The 25935-nt window shown below is 47.2% G+C and overlaps 2 protein-coding genes across 2 annotated transcripts in view; both read right to left on the minus strand.

Moving 5' to 3' along the window:
- The window catches only part of LOC147115006 (serine incorporator 1-like), a 230823-nt gene that overhangs the window by 42030 nt on the left and 162858 nt on the right, over positions 1 to 25935 (minus strand). The gene's annotated exons all lie outside the window — the stretch shown is intronic.
- LOC147115007 (uncharacterized) lies at positions 11539 to 13450 on the minus strand. The gene has a single exon (XM_085993205.1). The coding sequence runs from the start codon at positions 12999 to 13001 to the stop codon at positions 12132 to 12134; it is 870 nt and encodes a 289-aa protein (XP_085849331.1). The 5' UTR covers positions 13002 to 13450; the 3' UTR covers positions 11539 to 12131.

Genomic DNA, 25935 nt, shown 5'->3' on the forward strand with positions numbered 1-25935 from the left:
CAACTAGTGGGAACAGCCTTTCCCCGTCTAGCCTATCCAAACCCGTCATAATCTTGTACACCTCTATCAAATCACCCCTCAACCTCCTTTGCTCTAATGAAAACAAATCCAGTTTCTCCAACCTGTCCTTGTAGCTAAGATCCCTCATCCCCGGAACCATTCTGGTAAATCTCCTCTGCACCCTCTCAAGGGCCTTCACATCCTTCCTAAAGTGTGGTGACCAGAACTGGAGGCAATACTCCAGTTGTGGCCTAACCAGCGCTTTATAAAGGTTCAGCAAAACTTCCCTGCTTTTGTACACAATACCTCTATTTATGAAGCACAAGATCCCATGTGTTTTGTTAACCACTCTCTCAATATGTCCCGCCACCTTCAGGGACCTATGCACATTAACTCCTAGGTCCTCTGTCCCTGCACACTCTTTAAAACTGTGCCATTAAGTGTATATTGCCTATCCCTGTTCCTTCTGCCAAAATGCATCTTTCGGGACTGCATCCAGGTCCTCACCATTGGCATTGACCTCCAAGGCTATCTGCTCCCACTGCCTTCGCAGTGTCTGTCTTGAAGACCTCCTGGCCCCCTGTGGAAACTGGATCTCTCTCTTCCTTTCCACACCCTGTACTAAGGCCACCAGTGCTGCATCTGAGAGCCTTGGACCTCTCTCTCTGGCCTGTTTTGCCATTCTGATATGTTTCCCAGGTGAAACTCCCTTCCGCAATTACTTCCAGCACTGCACCTCCCCTTTAAGTGGTGCAGGCTGGCTTTAAGAAGTGCAGGCTAGCTTTAATTGGTGCTAGCCTCGCATGAACTTGGGCCCCCTGCTTAGCGTTTAGTGCTGGGCTGTATGCCACTATCATTTCAAGTAGCAGGCAGCGTGAAGTTTGCATGCTGCCTTCGTTACTTTGAATGGACGCGGGTTAATCGCGCATCGTGATCCTCGCGCCCATTTTCAGGGACTATCAAATTTATAGCCTAAGGAGTTAGGGTATGCGAGTAATCAAAAATATGGAAGCTGAAAAATTTCCAGTAAAAAAGGTAAAATAGATGCAGAAATATAAAACTAATTACAATGCTTCATTCAAATATGGGATTTAAGTCCAACATTTGTGTTTATTAAAAATGCTGGTCAGTATGACAAATATGAAGCATTTCTATGATGCATCGTGTTACCCGTTTCTTTCTATCATGGTACATACAAGATTAAAAACCAGAGTCCTTCTCAGAAATTTGTCGAGCTTGTTTTCATACACAGATGTTGCACCTGCAACAGCTATCAGAGGAAAGGGCCAAACCATTCAATTCAAACGTATGTATCCTATGGATTTTGTTTAAATGCATGTTTGATTGGTGGTTTTATTTGAATTTGAGATACATATTTAAATTTTCTTTGCCCTGGTCAATTTTGAAATCTCAAAGCGCTTTACAGCCAATGAAGTACTTTTGAAATGGAGTCATTGTTGTAATGTGGGAAATGCGGCAGTCAATTTGCGCACAACAAGCTCCCACAAACGGCATGTGGTAATGACCAGATAATCTGTTTTTGTTATGTTGGTTGAGGGATAAATATTGGCCAAGACACTGGGGATAAAGTCAGATCACAGTAAGATTCTGTTGTTTTACACTAATATTTTCATGCAAAATTCATGGTGCTATTGTCAAAGCTACAGCATTAAATTACCAGTATAACAAGGGCATATGATAGTGTTTCTGAATAAAAATAATCTATACCAGAAGCATGATGATACAATTTGGTAGTATTTTGTCATCAAAGATTTGAGATTGTATTACACTATGGCATGGCACTATACAAGTCCTTTGGGGATTCGCCAGTTGTTAAGTTGCCAGTTTCAGCCATCCTAAAATGGAAAGGTGAGGCATGGAAAGTTTTGAGGATGTATCATCCTGGAGCACCTCATAAAACTATATTTAAGAACAGCTTTGACAATTGCTTCGCAATTGGTTGTCTGCCCACACTCAGACTAAGAATGATACTTATTGCAGGGCAAATGAAAGAGTTTTTAAGAGTAAAAAGCCCCAGCTCTCTAAACCTATGGTGATAATGGTGGGCTTTAGGTTAGGTACCAATCTAGTGGCTCTTTTCTGAACCCTTTCCAGTGCCTCTATATGAGAGGGTGGCAAAAGTGAACACAGTATTTTAGGTGATGCCTGACCAAGATTTTATATAGAAATTTCATGTTTTTTTATCTAATTATCCTGACAATACTTCATAACACTCCATTTACTTTTGTAATAGTCTCATGGCTCTGGTAATGAATCTTCAATAACTACCTTCTGTCCACCAGAATGTAACCAGTTCCTTATTCAACCCAATATCTGCCCACCAAGCAGACAATGCTAGAAATACTCAGAAGGTCAGGCAGCATTTGTGGAGAGAGAAACAAGAGTTAACATTTCAGGTCGATGAACTTTCGTCAAAACTGGAGGAAGTTAGAGATATAAAAGTTTATAAGCAAGTACAAAGCCAGGGAAGGGGGGTGGGGGGCAGGGGGGAGGGGAGAGGAGAGGAAAGAACACCTGGAATGCACTGCCTGAAAGGATGGTGGAAGGATTAATTAGATAGCTCTACCAAAGAGCCGGCACAGGCACAATGGGCCAAATGGCATCCTTCTGTGCTATTTCCTTCCATGATTCTAGCAGTGATTAAATGACAAAATGGATGATGGTGCAAAGGCAAAAGGGGGTGGTAATGGGTCAAGTAAAGAAACAAAAGATGAGATAGAGGAGCTTTAAATGGTTACAGCAGAACCATTCCCAGCACCCGCTGTCCAAAAACATGGGAGCAGTGGTTATGATCTGAAATTGTTAAATCAATGTTGAGTCCGGAAGGTTGTAAAGTGCCTAATCAAGCTTCAGTGGAAGAATGTAGGAGGCCGAGGACAGAGAGGTCAGAGTGGGAGTGGGATGGACAATTAAAATGACAAGCCACCGGAAGCTCAGGGTCACACTTGCGGAGTGAACGGAGCTGTTCAGTAAAGTGATCACTCAATCTGTGTTTGGTCTCCCTAGTGTAGAGGAAACCGCATTGTGAGCAGCGAATACAGTATACCAAATTGAAAGAAGTAGAAGTAAATCGCTGTACACCTGGAAGAAGTGTTTGGGGCCCTGGACGGTGGGAAGGGGGGAGGTGAAAGGGCAGGTGTTACATCTTCTGTGCTTGCACAGGACAGTGTCGTGGGAAGGGGAGCAGGTGTTGGGGGTGATGGACGAATGGACCAGAGTGTCGCAGAGGTAACCATCGCTTTGGAATGCTGAAAGGAGAGGGAAGGGGAAGGTGCATTTACTGGTGGCATCACAGAAGTGGCGGAGTTTTGGGAGTTGGTTGGTTTATACTGGATATTAGTGGACAACCTAGGTTCCAGGTGGGGAGGGAAAAATGTCAAAATTCCCAAACCTAACAACAACCCACCTCCAAAACGCCCACTTCTGCATTGAATGGGGGCGTGTTTGATGTGTGCGAGTAAACTGCTATCCTGAGGCGGGTCACTGATTATCACATGCTAATGAGATGCATTTGAAGAGATTTCAACAGGGATTTGAATTTAACGCCTCCAGCAGGGGTTTCCCGGGGCTCGGAAAACTCGCCAATGAAATGGAGGCGAGAGTGAGCGGCACTTAACGTGAGTGTTTAAAGTTCTGATTGCCCGATAGGAATAAAGGATCAGTGCTTACAGCCGCTTTCTCAGTTCCGTCTAGCAAACATTTTGCAGAGACTTCTTGTGATCATAGACATGTTTCAGAATTTTGGAGGCTTTCAAACAGACAACATCAGGATGGGGGGGGGGCGCCATGGATGTTTTCGATAGGACATCAGACGAGGAATACAATCACAATCTGCAGGGCATTCTGAAGGGAAAGGGCGAACAGTCAGAGGTCGTGGTTCACATTGGTACCAACGACATGGGTAGAAAGAGGGATGAGGTCCTGCAACAAGAATTTAGGAAGCTAGGTAGCAGATTAAAAAGCAGGACCTCAAAGGTTGTAATCTCTGGATTACTCCTGGTGCCACGTGCTAGTGAGTACAGGAATAGAAGGATAGAGCAGATGAATGCGTGGCTAAAGAGTTGGTGCAGGAGGGAGGGCTTTAGTTTCCTGGATCACTGGGTCTGCTTCTGGGGAAGGTGGGACCTGTACAAGTCAGACGGGTTGCACCTGAACCGGAACGGGACCAACATCCTTGCGGGGAGGTTTGCTAGTACTGTTTGGGGTGGGGGTGGGGGGGGGTGGTGGGATACGGAGTGGAGCTATAGTAGGGATGATGCACAGCCAAATATAGAGGAAAAAACAAGTCAGCCTGGAAGGCAGAGCAAATATGTAATGGCACAAGGGAGTATGGCAAGGCTGGATGGCATTTATTTTAATGCAAGGAGTCTTGTGAGTAAGGCAGATGAATTGAAGGTGTTGATGAACACATGGGAGTATGATATTGTTGCTATCACAGAGACATGGTTGAGGGAAGGGCAGGACTGGCAGCTCAATATTCTGGGGTATAGAATCTTCAGGCGAGACAGAGGGGGGTGTAAAAGAGGACGGGGTGTCGCAATATTAATCAAGGAGTCAATTACTGCTGTAAGGAGGGATGATATCTTAGCAGGTTCCTCTAATGAGGCCATATGGGTAGAACTTAAAATCAAAAAGGGGGCAAGCACTTTGCTGGGAGTGTATTATAGGACTCCAAACAGTCAGGGGGTGATAGAGGAACAGATATGTAGGCAAATCTCAGAGAAGTGTAGAAATAATAGGGTAATAATAGTAGGGGATTTCAACTTCCTCAATATTAACTGGGATAGTCAGAGTGTGAAAGGTTTAGAGGGTGCGGAATTCTTAAAGTGCATCCAGGAGAGCTCTTTGAGCCAGCATGTAGAAAGTCCTACAAGAGAGGGGGCAGTACTGGACCTAATTCTAGAGAAAGTAGCCGGGCAAGTGGTAGAAGTGTCAGTAGGAGAGCATTTTGGTGACAGTGACCATAATTCAGTGAGATTTAAGGTAGTCATAGAAAAGGATAAAGATGGATCGGAAATAATGGTTCTAAATTGGGGGAAGGCCGATTTTAATATGATAAGGCAGGATCTGGCCAAAGTGGACTGGGATCAGCTACTTGTAGGAAAATCCACATCAGAGCAGTGCGAGTCTTTCAGAATGTAAATAGAAAGAGTACCACGCCAACATGTTCCCGTAAAGGTCAAGGGTGGGACCAACAAGCCCAAGGAAACCTAGATGTCAAGGGATATACAAGAATGGATTAGGAAAAAAAGGGAGGCTTTTGGCAGATACAAAGTACTAAAAACAGTGGAAGCCCTAGAGGAGTATAGAAAGTGCAGGGGGATACTTAAAAAAGAAATTAGGAGAGCGAAGAGGGGGCATGAAAAAACACTGGCGGGCAAAATAAAGGAAAATCCCAAGGTGTTTTATAAGTATATTAAGGGCAAGAGGATAACCAGGGAAAGAGTAGGGCCCATTAGGGACCAAAGTGGCAATCTGTGTGTAGAGCCGGAAGATGTAGGTGAGGTTTTAAATGAATGTTGTTGCATCTGTGTTCACCATGGAGAAGGACGATGTAGGCATAGAAATCAGGCAGGGGGATTGTGATATACTTGAACAAATTAGTATTGAGAGGGAGGAGGAACTAGCAGTTTTAGCGGGCTTAAAAGTGGATAAATCCCCAGGCCCAGACGAGATGTATCCCAGGCTGCTGTGTGAGGCAAGGGAGGAGATTGCATGGGCTCTGACACAAATTTTCAGAACCTCTCTGGCCACAGGGGAGGTGCCAGAGGACTGAAGGACAGCTAACATAGTACCATTATTCAAGAAGGGTAGTAGGGATAAACCAGGCCAGTGAGCCTAACATCAGTGGTAGGGAAATTATTGGAAAAAATTCTGAGGGACAGAATTAGTCTCCACTTGGAGAGGCAAGGATTAATCAGGGATAGTCAGCATGGCTTTGTCAGGGGGAGAGTATGTCTAACCAATTTGATTGTTTTTTTCGAGGGGGTGACTAGGTGTGTGGATGAGGGTAGTGCAGTTGATGTAGTCTACATAGACTTCAGTAAGGCTTTTGACAAAGTCCCACATGGGAGATTGGTCAAGAAGGTAAGAGCCCATGGGATCCAGTGCAATTTGGCACATTGGATCCAAAATTGGCTTAGTGGCAGGAGGCAGAGGGTGATGGTCGAAGGTTGTTTTTGTGACTGGAAGCCTGTGTCCAGTGGTGTACTGCAGGGATTGGTGCTGGGTCCTTTGCTGTTTGTAGTGTACATTAATGATTTAGATATGAATGTAGGAGGTATGATCAGCAAGTTCGTAGATGACACAAAAATTAGTGGAGTGGTAAATAGCGAGGAGGGAAGCCTCAGGCTACAGGACGATATAGACGGGTTGGTTAGATGGGCAGAACAGTGGCAAATGGAATTTAACCCTGAAATGTGGGAGGTGATGCATTTTGGGAGGACTAACAAGGCAAGGGAATACACAATGAATGGTAGGACCCTAGGAAGGACAGAGGACCCTTGGTGTGCATGTACGTGGATCCCTGAAGGCAGCAGGACATGTAGATAAGGTGGTTAAAAAGGCATATGGGATACTTATATTCTATGCCTCGGCTAATGAAGGCAAGAGCAGGGAGGTTATGATAGAGCTGTACAAAATGCTAGTTAGGCCACAGCTGGAATACTGTGTGCAGTTCTGGTCGCCACACTATAGGAAGGATGTGATTGCATTGGAGAGGGTGCAGAGGAGATTCACCAGGATGTTACCTGGGCTGGAGTGCTTCAGCTATGAAGAGAGACTGGACAGGCTGGGATTGTTTTCCTTAGAGCAGAGAAGGCTGAGGGGGGACCTGATTGAGGTGTACAAAATTATGAGGGGCATAGCTAGGGTAGATAGAAAGGAACTTTTCCCCTTAGTAGAGGGGTCAATAACCAGGGGGCATAGTTTCAAGGTAAGGGGCAGGAGGTTTAGAGGGGATTTGAGGAAAAACTTTTTCACCCAGAGGGTGGTTGGAATCTGGAACTCACTGCCTGAAAGGGTGGTAGAGGCAGGAACTCTCACAACATTCAAGAAGCATTTAGATGAGCACTTGAAACGCCATGGCATACAAGGCTACAGACCAAGTGCTGGAAAATGGAATTAGAATAGACAGGGCTTGATGGCCGGCGCAGACACGATGGGCTGAAGGGCCTCTTTCTGTGCTGTATAACTCTATGACTCTATGAACATCCATGGCAGCAAGGTCATGCTGTGGTGGGATCTGCAGGTGCACAAGAGAGGGGTGCACAAGAGGGAGGTGCACAACACAGATCTGGACAACACAGATCTGGAGAACAGCAGAGAGGAAAGCACTACCTATGTGACAGGGGCTACAGCCAAAGGCTCAGCTTCCTTGACCTATCTGAAGAACAGTGCTTCCGCAGGCTCAGATTGACATGGCAGGTGGTCACAGACATCTGCAGCATCTTTCGAAAAGAGTTGCTCCCTGCTGGGCCTGGTGGCCGTGCATTGTCCATCGCTGTGAAAGTCACCACTGCCCTCAATTTCATCGCCTCTGCCTCGTCCAGTGCATCACTGGAGACATTTCAGTCGGCTGCACATAAATAACCCCACTATTTGAGAAGCAAATGTAACCCCACTATTTAAGAAAGGAGGGAGAGAGAAAATCGGGAACTACAGAGCAGTTAGCCTGACATCAGTAGTAGGGAAAATGCTAGAATCTATTATTAAGGACGTGGTAACAGGGCACTTAGAAAATAATAATAGGATTGGGCAGAGTCAACACGGATTTATGAAAGGGAGGGCGTGTTTGACAAAGCTATTAGGGTTTTTTGAGGTTGTAACTAGCAGAATAGATAAGGGGGAACCAGTGGATGTGCTGTATTTGGATTTTCAGAAGGCATTCAATAAGGTGCCACACAAGAGGTTATTAAACAAAATTAGGGCTCATGCAATTGGAGGTAATAGAATCAGTTTCATTCCTGGACACACGAATCTCCATCAAAGACGGACACCTCAGCACTTCACTCTACCGCAAGCCCACGGACAACCTCACAATGCTTCACTTCTCCAGCTTGCACCCCAACCACGTTAAAGAAGCCATCCCCTATGGGCAAGCCCTGCGAATACACAGGATCTGCTCAGACGAGGAGGAATGCGATGGATACCTACAGACACTGAAAGACGCCCTTGTAAGAACGGGATATGACGCTCGACTCGTCGATCGACAGTTCCGACGGGCCACAGCGAAAAATCGCATAGACCTCCTCAGAAGACAAACACGGGACACAACCAACAGAGTACCCTTCGTCATCCAGTACTTCCCCGGAGCGGAGAAACTACACCATGTTCTTCGCAGCCTTTAACATGTCATTGATGACGACGAACACCTCGCTAAGGCCATCCCCATGCCTACACTACTCGCTTTCAAACAGCCGCCTAACCTCAAACAGACCATCGTTCACAGCAAATTACCCAGCTTTCAGGAGAACAGCGACCACGACACCACACAACCCTGCCACAGCAACCTCTGCAAGACATGCCAGATCATCAACACAGATACCATCATCACACGTGAGGACACCACCCACCAGGTACATGGTACATACTCATGTGACTTGGCCAACGTTGTCTACCTCATACGTTGCAGGAAAGGATGCCCCGGAGCATGGTACATCGGCGAGACCATGCAGACACTGCGACAATGGATGAACGGACACCGCGCAACAATCACCAGGCAGGAGTGTTCCCTCCCAGTCAGGGAACAATTCAGCAGTCAAGGACATTCAGCCTCCGATCTTCGGGTAAGCATTCTCCAAGGCGGCCTTCGAGACACACAACGCAAAATCGTCGAGCAGAAACTAATAGCCAAGTTCCGCACCCATGAGGACAGCCTCAACCGAGATCTTGGGTTCATGTCACGCTACATGTAACCCCACCTGACGCAGGGTCATCCATCCTCGAGTCGACATTGGCTTGTTCTCTCTACACAGATGCGGCCGGACCTGCTGTGATTTCCAGCAAAAAAAATGTTTTTTGTCTGTTTTTTTGTTTTTCATACAGACCCCAGCATCTGCAATATTTGATCCCTTGTGACCCCACCTCATTGTTCTTTGATGTAATGTTTTCCTGACTGACCTGTTTGGATACCATTCACACCTTTGATTGCTATGATTATCTCTCTGCTGAGGTGTGATAAATGGCAGTTGGAAACATTACCTGTAAACATCTGACATGATTATCTGACCATATAAGCTGTGTCTTTATGCATTTCTCCACTTCACCTGATGAAGGAGCAGCGCTCCGAAAGCTTGTGATTTCAAATAAAGCTGTTGGACTATAACCTGGTGTTGTGTGACTTCTTACAGGTAATATACTAGCATGGATTGAGGATTGGTTAACAGACAGAAAACAGAGAGTCGGGATAAACGGGTCATTTTCGGGTTGGCAGGCTGTAACTAGTGGGGTACCGCAAGGATCAGTGCTTGGGCCTCATCTATTTACAATCTATATCAATGATTTGGATGAGGGGACCAAATGTAATATATCCAAGTTTGCTGATGATACAAAGCTGGGTGGGAATGTAAGTTGTGAGGAGGATACAAAGAGGCTTCAAGGGGATATAGACAGGCTAAGTGAGTGGGCAAGAACATGGCAAATGGAATATAATGTGGAGAAATGTGAAGTTATCCACTTTGGCAGGAAAAATAGAAAAGCAGAGTATTTTTTAAATGGTGAGAGATTGGGAAATGTTGGTGTTCAGAGGGATCTGGGTGCCCTTGTACACGAATCACTGAAAGTTAACATGCAGGTACAGCAAGCAATTAAGAAAGCAAGTGGTATGTTGGCCTTTATTACAAGAGGATTTGAGTATAAGAGTAAGGATGTCTTACTGCAATTATATAGGGCCCTGGTGAGACCACACCTGGAGTATTGTGTACAGTTTTGGTCTCCTTACCTAAGGAAGGATATACTTGCTATAGAGGGAGTGCAACGAAGGTTCAGCAGACTGATTCCTGGGATGGGGAGATTGTCCTATGAGGAGAGATTGAGTAGACTAGGCCTACATTCTCTAGAACTTAGAAGAATGAGAGGTTATCTCATTGAAACATACAAAATTCCTGCAGGACTTGACAGGATAGATGCAGGGAGGATGTTTCCCCTGGCTGGGGAGTCTAGAACCAGGGGTCACAGTCTCAGAATAAGTGGTCGGCCATTTAGGACTGAGATGGGGAGAAATGTCTTCACTCAGAGGGTGGTGAATCTTTGGAATTCTCTACCCCAGAGGGCTGTGGAGGCTCAGTCGTTGAGTATATTCTAGACAGAGATCGATAGATTTTTGGATATTAAGGGAATCAAGGGATATGGAGATAGTGCAGGAAAGCGGGGTTGAAGTAAAAGATCAGCCATGATCTTATTGAATGGCGGAGCAGGCTCGAGGGGCCGAATGGTCTACTGCTGCTCCTATTTCTTATGTTCTTAAATAGATAAGGCGGGCCACGGATAGGTTGTTTGCCAGGGCGTGATTTATGTCAAATTCTCCTGCGACGACAATAGCCAGAATGAGCGGGCAGTCGGATTTGCATCTCTGGCTGGCTTTCCACAGGTTCAGGGTGCCATCGATTGCATACACGTGGCAATCCGAGGACCACTAAATGAACCAGGAGTGTTTATCACCCGCAAGGGATTTCATTCCATCAATGTACAGCTGGTGTGCAACCACCAGAGTTTCATGCAGGTGTGTGTCAGACTCAATGAGAGCTGTCATGATGCTTTTATACAGCAGCAGTCGAACATTCCTGACCTTTTCATAGCAGGAAATAGATTTAAGGGCTGGCTCGTATGAGACAAGGGATATTCTATTCAAACTTGGCTCTGAGGAACTCCACCAATGAGGCACAAGAGCGCTACAATGAGACCCACATGACCACCAGGTGTGTCACTGAGCAATCCATCACTATGTTGAAGATGTGCTTGATAGGTCTGGCGGCACTGTTCTATACTCGCCAGCGAAGGTGTCCAGAATGATAGTGTTGTGCTGCGTCCTGCACAACATTACGCAACAGAGAGGATTAGAAGTGGAGGATGTCCAAGGTGCTCATCAATCATCTTCTAATATCAAGAATATTGAAGAAGATGAGAAGGAGGATGCTAACGATGGACAATATGAAATTGGGACACCCATCACCAGACCAGGCGTGTGCATTGCTGCCCGGGAAGCCAGGGATGCCCTAATAGCTCGAAAGTTCAGCTAATGACTCACACTGGAAAAAATTAAATTGACATCCTCCACCCGCTCCGACCCCACCACCATCATCACACGCACCCGCTCCCCCCACCCTTTGCACAAAACAGTCTTTCAACCAAGCATACATCCATTGCACAACCACAATGCATCCCATCATGTATTGGCATTCATAGAAACATAGAAGATAGGAGCAGGAGTAGGCCATTCGGCCCCTCAAGCCTGTTCTGCCATTTAATGAGATCATGGCTGATCATCCAAATTCAGTACCCTGTCCCTGCTTTCTCCCCATAACCCTTGATTCCTTTAGCCTTAAGAAATATATCGAACTCCTTCTTGAATATAATAGAATTCATCATGAAGCAACTCAAAGGACAAGTTGTTATTCGGGACACGATCGTGGGTAAGATGTGGAAGTGGTTGTGGTGATTATTCCTTGATTAGTAAAAGTATTATGATTCGTTGTTTGTTAACTGCCTTGGGATATGTGTTGTAATCTCATTGGTAGTTGATGATCACATGATGTGTTGTGGCTACCTTAAATTCAGTCCTTTTCTAGCTTTAGTTGGGACTGGATGTAGAAAGATATGCTGCTAATTTTAAAGTTAATAAAGCCTAACTTTGGAAGGCAAATCGATTCTTTATTTCAGTGGTACAAATCAAAAATTTTATGCGCCATTATAAGAAAGGAAACTTAACAACATAACCTTTTGTCAAACACCCACGTGCATACCCTTGCTGAATTATAATAGCTTTCTTTTACACTTCCTACCGCTTCTGTGAGGTACATCCCCTGTGGTTTCAGCAGAGGTAGAGGCAGGCTGCTCAAATCTCTGCTCTCACTGCTGAGATGACCAGCAAATAGTTCCTTACCTATGACCTCTTAGAGCTCTGCCAAAGAGTGCTGCACCTGCCCCTGTGCAGCGGCAGACTTGGCCATTGGTGACGCGTTGGGTACAGGCTGAGGGCGGGGAAACGGGTAAAACGTGTGAGCGCTTTGAGTGGAGTTCACATTTCCATGTCCCCTTTCGCCATCATCCCTCTCCTGGGGCAGCACAACATTATCCCTACCACTCTGATGGAGAGCAGCTTGGTGCAGATCAGTGACATGCTGTAAGGCCATGGATAAGGTATCTGTCATCCTATTTAAGGCAGCAGAAATCTCCTGCATGGCCGTGGTCATGCCCTGCATAGACTCATTTGAGAGCTGTGCTTGAAGCTCCACGGAGGCGGCCACTCTCTCCATGGCAGACATTCTTGCAATTACCTGCGACACCAAGCCACTACTGTTGGAGCTGGACTCCTCCATGCTCTCCGCTATTCTGGAGAGTGTGTGTGGCATATCTGTCAGTAACTCACAAAGTTGCTGATGTACCTCTATCATTCTTCTTCTCAATGATGGCCCGTGGGGTAAACCACCTGTGTCCAGCTGAGCAGAGCTTAAAGAGGATTGCGCCCCCTGACGCGGACTCTCCACAGCTGTCCCTGCCACCCGTGTCTGCTCGTGCTCACTTGTGAATTGTGAATCACCAACTAACTGTCTAACTGGACCGACCGAAGTGTGAGTATTTGTGCTGCTGCATGACTGTAGGTCCTGTGATGGTGCACCCTCAGAAGGAATGAGATCCTCTGAGGAATCGTCGTCGGGCATGTCCATAGACTGTTGCTCTATGTGTGAAAGGCCTGGAAGATAAAAGAAACAAATATTAATTGGTCCTGGCAAAGTAACCATCATCATACTCAGGCTTCTCATAGTTCAATCGTTGATGAAGTAAAGTCAGCATGTGTGTCAGAGATATTTTTAATTCTGTCACCGGGCATCTGCAAGTTCCCATTCTCTCCACCTCCGATTGACAGGGATGCAGAGGTACCACTTATCTCTATGGCCTCCTCCTCTCCCTTGTGGTTTGCACTCTCTACTCCTACAAGAGGCGAAAGAACAGACCTGTGACTGACTGAAGGTCACGTATTCATCCGATGGATGCAGGGCATTTGGTGAGAGTGACTATCAGACATCTCCTGCATCACATTGCATAAGGATTTAGGTTAGGTTAGGCCTCAGCTGGAGTACTGTGTACAATTCTGGGCACCACAATTTAGGAAGGATGTCAAGGCACTGGAGAGGGTACAGGGGAGGTTTGCCAAGATGATACCAGGGATGAGAGCCTTCAGTTATGTGGAAAGAATGGAGAAGCTGGGATTGTTCTCCTTAGAGCAGAGAAGGTTAAGGGGAGACCTAATAGAGGTATTCAAAATTATGAGACGTTTTGATAAAGTAGGGAGAAATGGTTTCCTCTGGCATGTGGGTCGGTAACCAGAGGTCATAGATTTAAAATAATTGGCAAAGGAACTAGAGGGGAAATGAGGAGAAATCTCTTCACACAGAAGGTTGTTAAGATCTGGAACACACTTCCTGAAAGTGTGGTGAAATCAGATTCCATAGGAACTTTCAAAGGGCACTTGGACATGTACTAAGATGACTAATTTGCAGGGTTATGGGGAAAGCTGGGGAGTGGGACTAATTTGATAGCTACAGGAAACTTTGGTTTAACCGGAGGTTGTATGTCCGGAAACCTCGCTCTACCAGCAGAATTCACCCCCCGAAAACAGCGCCTCAGTAACCGGCAATGTTGCCGGTTCCAAGTCCGAGTCTCCAACGGTTGCCGAGTTCGTCAGTGGGGGTAGTTCTACAAACTGCCACTACTCGGCCTCTTGGCGCCAGCGGAACTCGGAACACCTCAGAAACCCTGCATCAGGAGTCTCACTCTCCCACGCTGCCGGTAGCCTCTTCTGATCCGCCATTTTTTGGGGTTCCAATCCAGTACTGTGTGTCTCCAACGCTGTTGCAACTCATTGGACTGCATTATGGAAATCCCAAAAGTTGATCCAACCAAAAGGAAGAGAGTGGTGTTAACTTTAAAACAGAAAATTGATATATGCAAACGACTAGAAATGGGAGCGAAGCGTATGCACATTATGAAAGAATTCAAAATTGGTTCGTCAACAATGTACGACATCAAAGCGCAGAAGGATAAGCTGCTCAAGTTTTATGCAAGCTCGGAGACATCTAAGACTGTAGAGAAACGGCGCACGCTTCGTAAGCCTAAACTTGAAGAGCTGGAAACCGTGCTTTGAGTGGTTTGCTCTGAAGCGTTCAGAGGGTGTTCTGATTTCCGGACCCATGCTAATCGAAAAAGCAAAGGATTTTTACGCAAAGATGGAGCTCACTGACAAGTGTGCTTTCTCTGATGGATGGCTATCGTGATTCAAGGCACGGCATGGGATACGACGACTCGATGTTTGCGGGGAGAAGAAATCAGCTGATCACAACGCCGCAGAAGAATACTGCGATTATTTCAATCGGATTGTGCAGCAACATGATTTGTCGCCAGCACAGTTATACAATGCCGATGAAACTGGCTTATTTTGGAGGTTTTTGACAGAATCAACACTTGCTGGGGCTAGTGAGGCTAATGCTTCAGGTTACAAGAAAAATAAAGATCGTGTAACCGTGCTAACATGTGTGAACGCTGCTGGATCACACCGGGTTAAACTTCTCGTCATTGGGAAGTATAAAAATCCCCGTGCATTTAAAAATGTGAGGCACTTACCTGTTGAGTACAAAGCTCAAGCAAATGCTTGGATGGATAAAGAAATCTTTTCAAATTGGTTCCATCATACTTTTGCTCCATCTGTGAGGGAACATTTCCGTAGAATAAGGAAACCTGAAGATAGCAAATGCATTTTATTGCTGGATAATTGTAGAGCCCAACCGCATGAATCCGAGTTGGTTTCTGGAAATATTTTCACCATTTATTTGCCACCAAATGTAACTTCTCTCATACAACCCATGGACCAGGGCGTTATCCAAAATCTCAAGTGTCATTACAAGAAAGACTTCCTACGTAGACTGATAAGCCAAGATGACAATACAGGTATTCAGGCATTTCAGAAGGAATACAATCTTAAAGATGCCATCTTTAATGTTGCATGTTCCTGGAAATTGGTGAAAGGTCACACTTTGAGACAAGTCTGGTGCAAATTGTGGCCTTCTGTAATGTTTGCTGAAGGTTCTTCTTCAGAGGAGGAATTTCGTGGGTTCAATCTTCGTCCGCGGAAGACTGCAGTAATGGAAATGGCTGATGTAGTGTCCGGGTATCAATAACACACAGACTGCAGGAGAACGATAATAACAGGTGTTTACTGAACAGAGGGTATGCTGGAACTGAAAGTACAGAAGCCTGCTACGGCTTTATATACAGGTGTGGTCACTGCCGGTACTACAGTATAAAAGCAGTTCTCTCTTAAAGGTACATACACAACAATTCCTCCCCTTTTAGATAAACAGTGCATAACATTCATTTAACAATTAAATAATAACTAATTACAATTACAATTTTCTCTGTACTATATACATCAACTGATGTAATCATTTATAAATTCAGTCTTTGAGGAGGCTTCCTGATCCTGGCTGGATAGCGCCTTTCTTGAGTATCCTGTTCTTGCGGCGGAGTCCATTCTGGCTCATTGTCATTGGTTGGTTTGTCAGCTTCCAATACCACTGATTCTGAGGTAGACGCAATCTGTACTTCGGGTTCATTACCAGGTGCGCATGCTCGTGGTATGGGTTTGACTTGTTCCTGTGACTCTAGAATCTGGTCAGCATGGCGTCTCACGATGCTCTCTCCAATGTCCACTGTGTACATTAGTGGTCCCTGCTGTGTGCATATCGTTCCTGGCTGCCATTTTTCTTTTCGGTAGTCACGGGCCAAGACTGGTTGCCCTATCTTGAAGCTCCTGGTTGGCTTCTCATTGATGTGCTGGAATTGCTTATCCTCAACATCTCGTCTTATGTTTGGTTTGAGCAAATCCAGGTGACATCTTAACCTTCGGTTAAAGAACATTATGGCTGGAGCTTGATTGGTGACTGCATGTGTCGCATTCCGGTAAGCAAACAAGAAATTATCCACCTTGTGTTGTAGTGGTATGTCGTCGTTATACATCGCATTTATTGCTTTTTTAAAGGTCTGAACAAACCTCTCAGCCAATCCATTTGTGGCTGGATGATATGGGGCAGATGTGTAATGTTTTACCCCATTATTCCTCAAAAACCTCCGGAAATCCTCGGACACAAACTGTGGTCCATTGTCAGAGCAAATCTGTTCTGGCAAGCCATTCCTGGCGAAGATGGTCCGTAGGACTGCAATAGTTTTCTCCGTGGTGGTGGAGGACATTTTGATGACCTCTGGCCATTTCGAATGTGCATCCACGGCGATTAAAAACATTGATTTTGCTGGTCCATTTATGGACTCAATGTGTACCCGTTGCCATGGAGATGAGGGCCACTCCCATGGGTGTAGCGGGGCCTGTGGTGGAGCGTTTTGGACCTTCTGGCATCCTGTGCATCTCTTGGTCATATCCTCGATTTCTTTATCGATTCCCGGCCACCACACAAACGCCCTGGCTAGGCTCTTCATTTTTACCCCTCCCAGATGACCCTCATGAAGCTCATTGAGCACTCTATCTCTCAACTTGGGTGGAATTACCACTCTGGATCCACACATCAAGGTCCCCCGGCACACTGACAGCTGTTCTCTCCTTGGCGAGAATGCTGGCAACAGTTTGCAGCAGGGCGTTCAGTGGGTGCAGAATTGTAGATAAATTCGGCAAGAACTTATGGTAGTAGTTCACCAACCCGAGAAACGACCTCAGTTGCGAAACATTTTCCGGTGCTGGAGACTTGACTACTGCCTCAATCTTGTCTGGGGACTGATGTAACCCCTCCTCATCAATCATGTGGCCACAATACGAGATTTGTCTCCTGAAAAACTCGCATTTGGGGCGGTTGGCTCGTAGCCCATATTCTTGTAATCTAGTGAGCACCTGCTCCAGGTTGGCAAGGTGTTCACTGTCATTTTCACCCGTAACCAGGATGTCGTCCAAATAACACTGGGTCCCCGGGATCCCTTGCAGGACTTGTTCCATTGCCCTCTGCCAAATAGCCGGGGCTGATGCTACCCCGAATACCAGTCAGTTGTACCGGTAAAGACCTTTGTGAGTGTTTATCGTGAGGTATTTTCTAGATGCTTCTTCCACCTCCATTTGTAGATACGCTTGGGCCAGATCAATCTTTGTAAAGCGTTTCCCTCCAGATAGTGAGGCGAAAATATCTTCTATCCGTGGAAGTGGATATTGCACTGTGTGCAGGACTGGGTTCACAGTTACCTTAAAGTCCCCACAGATGCGAACCTTCTTCGGCTCCCCAGGCGTGCTGCTCAATGATTTCTTCATTACAGGAAGGATGGGTGTGGCCCACTCGCTCCAGTCCACCTTGGACAGCACACCCGAACGCTCCAGACTCTCCAGCTCTGCTTCAACGGCTGGGCGGATCGCGTACGGTACCGGTCTGGCCTTAAAACATTTTGGGTTTGCGTTATCTTCAATTTTTATCGTTGCCGTCACTCCTTTTAGAATCCCAAGTCCTTGTTGGAACACCTCTTTCGCGTCAGTTAGAATTTTTTTGACAGTCGTCCAGGTGTGACGTCGTCGTCCTTTTTGTCAGCCACAGTTAGCGCCTGAATGGAATGCCAATCCAATTGTATTTTTCAGATCCATTCACGTCCCAATAATGGTGGTCCTCCATCTTGTAGTATATATAGATACAGTTTCTGTGTTTCCTTGCCGTTGTATTTAGCGGGCACCCTTATTTTTCCTCTGGGGTAGACTTTTTGCCCCGTGTATGTCTTCAATACAATGGATGTGTCCTTCAAGGGTATGTGTGAGAATAGCCGCTCATAGTCTCGTCGATTCATGACAGTTAGGGCTGATCCTGTGTCCAATTCCATCTTTACTTGGGACCCTGCTATCATGAGCGTGACCCAAATGGTTCAGTGATCCTCCTTTGCGATCACGTTGTGTAACTTTAGACAACTTAGTCTCCTGCTCCCGGAATCATTATCACTCACCTGATCTTCTGAACTACTGTCCGTCATTTTTTTTACTTTCTTGTACTTTTTCTTAGTAGTTCGTTTAGTGTTGGTTTTCTTTCCCGACCTGCAGACTCTTGCTAGGTGTCCCACTTTCCCACATTGCCTGCATACTTTGTCCTTAAACCAGCAGTCCTTCTGATCATGGGTTGTTCTGCAGCAGCGATAGCACTTTTCTGCTCCATATGCCATTTCATTAGTGCTATATTCTTGTGGTTTCTGTTGTATTTCCGCAGCTCCCCGTGCTGCTGCTTCGTAGGATACTGCCATGCTGAAAGCCTGTTCCAGCGTCAGGTCCTTTTCCGAAAGTAGTCGTTTCTGGGTTCCTTCACTCTGGAGCCCGCAGACAAACTTATCCCTTAAGGTGTCTGCCAGTTCTGCTCCGAACTGGCAGTGCTTCGGTAACTTGCGTAGTTCCGTAAGATAGTCAGCATTGCTCTCATCTTTGTGCTGGTTTCTTTTATGGAACTTGAATCTTTCTGCTATCAGCAGCGGTGTAGGGTTTAGATGTTCCTGTAAGATATTGACAATCTCTTCAAAGCTTTTCTCCATTGGTTTAGCTGGGGTAATTAAATTCCGCAATAGGCCGTACGTTCTCGCGCCCATCAAATTTAATAATACCGATGCCTTCTTTCCATCGGCCACCTCATTTGCCTTGCAGTACACTTCAATTCTTTCCACATACATGGTCCAGTCTTCTATTTCGTTGTTGAAAGCAGTGATACTGCCACTCTTCGGCATTTTGGGTGGTTTAAAATGGCGCTTCCCGCGCTTTTCCTTCTTCCCCAATGGATTAAAATGGCGCCTCCCGCGCTTTTCCTTCTTCCCCAATGGAATAAAATGGCGCCTCCCGTGCTTTTCCTTCTTCCCCTTGCTGCCAACGCTGCTCCTAGCGTTCTAAAGAGTAATGGCGGCGCCCCGCGGCTTCGACGCGTCTCTCTTTTCCTTCCCCTCGTTTTATCTTCTCTAACGCTGCCCGGCTCTTGAGCACCGACCGCGCCCTGTGCGCTCCACCCTCTCTCTCTCTTTTCCTTCCCGACGACGCTGCACGGCCCTTTTGCAGAGCCGCTCGATCGAGCTCAAGCCCGCCGCAGTCCGGAAGGGTCAGCGCACTACCTGCTACCAGCACGATTTGCTGGAACAGCTTGACTGGGGAGCCAAGCCCAGCTCTCCACAGCCTCCCCTGCGATTCCCTGAACTCCGATGGATCACTGGGCAGTTGCCCGCGGTCGACGCCCGTTGCTCTGACTTCGACCTCCAAGAAGCTTCTTTTCAGGGATGGATCCCCGTGAGGTGATGCAGTACTGCAGGTGAGTTCGAACCTGCTCGTCGCCAGTGTAGGGTCCGCGTATCAATAACACACGGACTGCAGGAGAACGATAATAACAGGTGTTTATTGAACAGAGGGTATGCTGGAACTGAAAGTACAGAAGCCTGCTACAGCTTTATATACAGGTGTGGTCACTGCCGGTACTACAGTATAAAAGCAGTTCTCTCTTAAAGGTACATACACAACAGCTGACATGGTGAAAGATGTAGGCCCAGCAAACCCTCTACATCACCTCAGTGAAAGTGATATTGAGCAGTGGGTTGATGCAGATAGAGAAGTTGCTGTTGTGCATTTGCTAAGTGATGATGAAATAATGGAGACTGTTTTGAATCCAAAGAAAGAAAAGGAAAGTGTGATGAAAAATGAAGACGATGAGATTTCTGAAGTGAACAAGATTTCTTGGGCTAAAGCTGCAGCAGATCTTGCTTCATTCATGAAATTTGCTGAAAGCCGTTCTTGCTATTCTGCCCAAGAAGTTATGCAGCTCCATAAAAAAAAAAAAATGGCGGGACCAGCGTGGCATCCTTCCCCAGCCGGAAGTCGGCGCAGACTGCGCAGAGAACGCAAGCAGAAGCGGGGTAAGAGGGCCGGAATCCAAAATAGGCTGAAGAGGGCCCCACACAAACCCTCCCTCCCAAGTATTTTCCTGGCCAACGTCAGGTCACTAGAAAATAAAATGGACGAGATCAAACTTGATCTCTCCTCACAGAAAAGGACAAAGGAATGCTGCGCCATGATCTTCACAGAGACCTGGTTGAACAACGGCATCCCTGACACCACCATCCAACTAGAAGGACGCACGGTCTTCCGCGCCGACAGAACTGCAGACTCCGGTAGGAGCAAGGGAGGCGGTTTGTGCATTTACACTAACAATGCCTGGTGCACTAACACGGACATAATCGATAGATCCTGTTCGGCTGATTTGGAATTCCTCATGGTAAGGTGCAGACCCTTCTACCTGCCTCGGGAATTCACGGCTGTTATCATCACTGCGGTCTACATCCCACCACACGCTAATGCCAAACTAGCACTGAAGGACCTCTACAGGGCCATCAGCGAACAACAAACTGCGCACCCAGACAGAGCTTGTATCGTCGCGGGGGACTTCAATCACATAAACCTAAAAACTGTACTACCGAAATTCCACCAGAATGTTTCCTGCCCCACAAGAGGGGAGGACACACTGGATCAAGTCTACACGAGCATTGTAGATGCTTATAAGGCCATTCCCTGCCCCCACCTTGGGAAGTCTGACCACCTCTCCCTGTTTCTAGCCCCGGCATACAAACCGCTCATCAAAAGAGTGAGAACAACAGTGAAAGTATGGCCAGAGGGGGCAGTCTCGGAACTTCAGGATTGCTTCGAACGCACTGATTGGGGCATGTTTGCCCATAATGGCATCGAGGAATACGCATCCACAGTGCTATTCTACATTAACAGTTGCGTTGAGGTCGTCACGACCCATAAAAATATCAGGACATACCCCAACCAGAAACCCTGGATGAACGGAGAGGTCCGCTCGCTGTTGAAAGCACGCGACGCAGCATTTAAATCTGGCGACGCGGCGGCTTACAGTGCAGCTAGGACCAACCTAAAAAAGGGTATCAGGACTGCCAAAAGGAAACAGACACTGCGGATAGAGGATCATTTCCACAACAACTCGGACCCCCGGCGCATGTGGCAAGGCATCCAGTCCATCACTGACTACAAGAGCAAAAACACCAGCCCCCCGGTTAGCGATGCCTCCCTTCCAGAGGAGCTTAACAACTTCTACGCTCGCTTCGACAGGGACAACAGGGAGCCGGCTATCAAAGCCTTGCCACCCCCGGAAGACCAGGTGCTCACTCTGTCGACCTCCGACGTAAGGGGTGTTCTACGCGGAGTGAACACACGAAAGGCTGCTGGACCGGATAGCATCCCTGGACGGGTACTCAAGGAATGTGCTGATCAGCTGGCTGATGTCTTCACCGCCATCTTCAATCTGTCATTGGCCCAGGCAGTAGTCCCTACATGCTTCAAGACCGCTACCATTATTCCTGTGCCAAAACAAACGGCTGTGACGTGCCTGAACGACTATCGACCTGTCGCACTCACAACCATCATAATGAAGTGTTTCGAGAGACTGGTCCTGGCTCACATCAAAGCCAGTGTTCCCGCCTCTCTTGACCAACACCAGTTTGCCTATCGTGCAAACAGATCAACGGAGGATGCAATCACAACTGCTCTACACTCGGCACTGAATCACTTAGATGGTAAAGAGACCTACATCAGAATGCTGTTCATAGACTACAGCTCAGCATTCAACACTATCGTCCCCAACAAGCTGGCCACCAAACTCCACACTCTTGGCCTGAACACTTCCCTCTGCAACTGGACCCTGGACTTCCTAACAAACAGACCCCAGTCTGTCAAATTAGGTAACCACACCTCCCCCCCCTGACCCTGAACACGGGGGCCCCACAAGGATGTGTGCTGAGCCCCCTCCTCTACTCCCTCTTCACCCACGACTGTGTGGCTGTTCATGGTTCCAACACCATCATCAAGTTTGCGGATGATACCACGGTAGTAGGCCAGATCACCAACAACGATGAGTCAGCCTACAGGGAGGAGGTCCAGCATCTCGTGAAGTGGTGCGCCGATAACAACCTGGCCCTTAACATCAAGAAAACCAAAGAAGTCATTGTGGACTTCAGGAAGTCTAAAAGCGGAAGTCACACCCCCATTCACATCAATGGGGCTATGGTGGAAAGGGTGGACAGCTTTAAGTTCCTCGGAGTCCACATCACAGAAGACCTCTCCTGGTCCCTCAACACCTCCTCTCTGGTGAAGAAGGCCCAGCAGCATCTATATTTCCTAAGGAGGCTGAAGGGATGTAACCTGTCACCCCTGATCCTCTCTAACTTTTACCGCTGCACAATAGAGAGCATCCTGACGAACTGTATCACAGTATGGTATGGCAGCTGTAGCTACTATGACCGGAAAGCCCTGCAGCGGGTAGTCAAAACTGCCCAACGCATTACCGCCACCCGGCTACCGACCATAGAGCACATATACCAGAAACGCTGTTTACGGAGGTCATGGACCATCATCAAAGACTCTACCCACCCCAGCCACAGTCTGTTCGCCCTCCTGCCATCTGGGAGACGCTACAGATGCATTCGCACCCGTACGACCAGATTTAGGAACAGCCTCTTTCCCAGGGCGGTCATCCTACTGAACTCCACAAATAAACTCTAAAGCCTGCACATCTGCTAATGCACTTTATTATGGTTATGTTTATGTTAATGTATTACAAGCCAAATGTATGTTGAATGTTTAAATGTCTTAATCTAAATGTACACTCTCGGGAGCCGCAAGCCTACATTTCGTTGTACTGCACTTGTGCACTAACAATGACAATAAAGTTGATTATGATAAAGGGGGGGTTATGATTCTGCAGTCTACCTTTCTACAAAGAAGGCAAGAGTCCACTAAGCAAGCAGACATCCGGGGCATGTTTAAGAAAGCTTCCAAAAGAGTTGGAGCAGTGGAAGTGCCTGAACAATCTGTTGAAGTGCATGATCCTGATGAACCAGTTGGCTTGGAATAAGTGTACAGTCAACCACCGTACAGTACTTTATACAGTACTGTACAGTCGTTTAAGTTTTGGTGCACTGCACAGTCGTTTGTAAGTTTTGTTTTAGTGTTAAGTCGTTTATAAGTTTTGTTTTACTGTTAAGTTATTAAAGAGTTATGGATTACCATCAACTGGCAGTACTGTACTTAATCAAGCATCTTTCACCATCCATTTAACACAACATTCTGTAGGTGAGTACCCAATTACTGTATATTGCACATTTCTTGATTTTTAAATTTTTCTTAGTTAAAAACAGCCTGGGTAGATAATCCGCTCACCACTCCGGAACTTTTGATACATCGGTATCACGCCGGTCCCGTCGGTGCCGGATATCAGAAAGTTTCCTGTATTTCAAAGAGCCGGCACTGGCACGACAGGCCAAATGGCCTCCTTCTGTGCTTTAGGATTCTATGATTATGTGATTGGGGTGAATGGCAGCAGTGAATGGATAAATGGGGAGGTTAGGAAGTGCATAGAAAGTGAAGGATGGGTGCTGTTGAAACTTAAGTGGGTGTGAGGAGTGATGTGATGGAGTAGGCTTAGCAAGACATAATGGCCTAGAAATTGGGTATAGCCCCGCTTGGGGCGTTAGAATTGGCGCAGCGCAAAGTTTATAGCCAGACGCAACTTATCGCCACCTGGCGCGATATTGGGTTGCATCGCCCCTAAAGGTGATTGAGGCGCGAATTCAGGCGTTACACGGGACTCCTAAGGCGCTAAACTTCCGGCGCAACCCAATATCGGAGTGGACGGGCGCAGCGCAGGTGCTCTCAATTACCGATGACCATGAGACTTCCAGGCGCCAGCCAGCTCTTAAAGGGGTGGGTCAGTCAGCTTCAGCATCCACACTCTGCGCCTTGTAGGCCTCAGAATCGGCGCAGGCCCTTCTCTGGTGCTAAAAACTTGGACCAGATGGAGAAGGTGAGACAGAGAGCAGAGCGCTTCACCAATGAGGCTCTGGAGCAATTGGTGGCCGCAGTGGAGCGCCGGCGAGATGTTCTCTACCCAGACAATGGCAGGAGGCCGAATCATAAGGACTACCGACGAGCTTGGAGGGATGTATGCCAGAGGGTCAACTCCAGCAGCATGGTGACCAGGAGCCCTGTCCAATGCAGAAAGAAATTCAACGACCTCACTCGGGTCGTGAGGGTGAGTGTTGTTTCAGCAAACTTCTGCATCCCTTCATTTGCACCTGACTTTATGGCTACAGGGTGGGCTGTGCCCCATTGGCCATCTGCCAGCAAGCACCCATGGCCCTTTCTGGGCACATACATGCACATTTGACTCAAGGCATCATGTAAGGGCTCTTGCACCTTGGGGGGCATGAGATGATCACTCAGGGCATCATGTAAGGGCTCTTCCACCATGGGGGGCATGAGATGATCACTCAGGGCATCATGTAACATAACTTCCCCTCCTTTCCCCTGCAGTCCAAGCTGGCGAGGATTCGCAAAGACCAGCTTCGCACCGGTGGAGGACCTCCACAAGTGGTCACTCTCACGGATCTCAAGGAGAGAGTCCACCAGATTCTTGGAGGACGTCCGAGTGGTCCTGTAACCACTGCAGCTGCCGACCCCATTGTCGACAGCGATGGTAAGGTTCTCACCTTTTACAACTGTCTCCTTCCACTTGTTCCCCCCGCCAGCATGCTTTCTCACTGTGGACCCATGTCATAGCCTTGCCGCAATCTGTCATCCCTTGCTGCCAAGCTGTCCTTTTGCTAAAGCCACTCTTCCACCTCCCTGCTTTCAGATGCTGCATCACCAGCTCGGGAGCCGGGCCCTCAAGCTGCCAGTGCCAGTGCCTCCGAAGGCTCAATGAGAAAATTACTGTCCAACAGAAGGTCAGCAACTCTCTCCAGCAACGATCAGAATGGCCAGCCCAAATGGCTGCAGCTTTTATACTAGTGCTGTCCCCTTTAAATAGCGCCCCCCAAGTCCGAGAAGGGCCTGGGAACGCTCCATCCAACTGTCACTAATAGCGCCAGGCAGAAAGGTTGCGGGTGCCACCGAATATCCGGTCCGGGGTGCCAAAAAGGCGTTGCACACTGAAATGACGTCATGATCTGCCTGCGCCCGCGGGCGCGCGCAAAGTGTTAGCGCCGGCGCTAAAAGGATACTCAATATGGGAGGTGGCGCTATATTCACTGCGCCCGCCCGAAAATTGGGTAACGCCCCAATTCTCGGGCTCTTTAGGCGCTAATCACTGGCGCTACCAACCGAATTTCTAGGCCAATGAAGGCAATTGTACTCACTTTTTGTGACCTGGTTAGGTCATTAAATCGCTTCCTGCACTGCATCCAAGGGCACAATGCTTCTGCTGCTCACCTCCTCAGCCACCTCCAACCACGCCTTCTTGGTGAGAGCAGCAGGTATCTTTCTCCCATTGCTGGGGAAAATTAACTCCCTCCTGCTCCTGACTGCACCAAGCAGCAAGTCAAGGGAAGCAACATTAAATCTGGGTGCTGGCGTTCCTCGTCCTGAATCCATGTTTACTAATTCTTAGCATCTCCTTCCAAAACCTCCTAATTCCTCTAAATTCCAATTTTGTATTGGCCCTTTAAATAGTCAACTTGAGATTGCGTCATGCAGGAGCGCATCATACCCACTGTCACAGCTTGGAGATGCGAAACCCGGAAGGAAAAATTTAATTGGCTAATCAAGTTGAAATTGGACATTCTGACCCGCTAAATTTTCTTCCGGGTTCCACGCATGCAATTTGACCGCACCACCCCCCCGTTTGGAACCCGCCTTTG

The sequence above is a fragment of the Somniosus microcephalus genome, chromosome 7 (genome assembly GCF_052327205.1).
Source record: "Somniosus microcephalus isolate GS21.2 chromosome 7, FLI_Smic_1.0, whole genome shotgun sequence".
NCBI lineage: Eukaryota > Metazoa > Chordata > Chondrichthyes > Squaliformes > Somniosidae > Somniosus > Somniosus microcephalus.

Bases quoted from the DNA above. Each gene is read 5' to 3' on its own strand.
- LOC147115007 (XM_085993205.1), bottom strand. From the start codon at position 13,001: ATGAGAAGCCTGAGTATGATGATGGTTACTTTGCCAGGACCAATTAAT.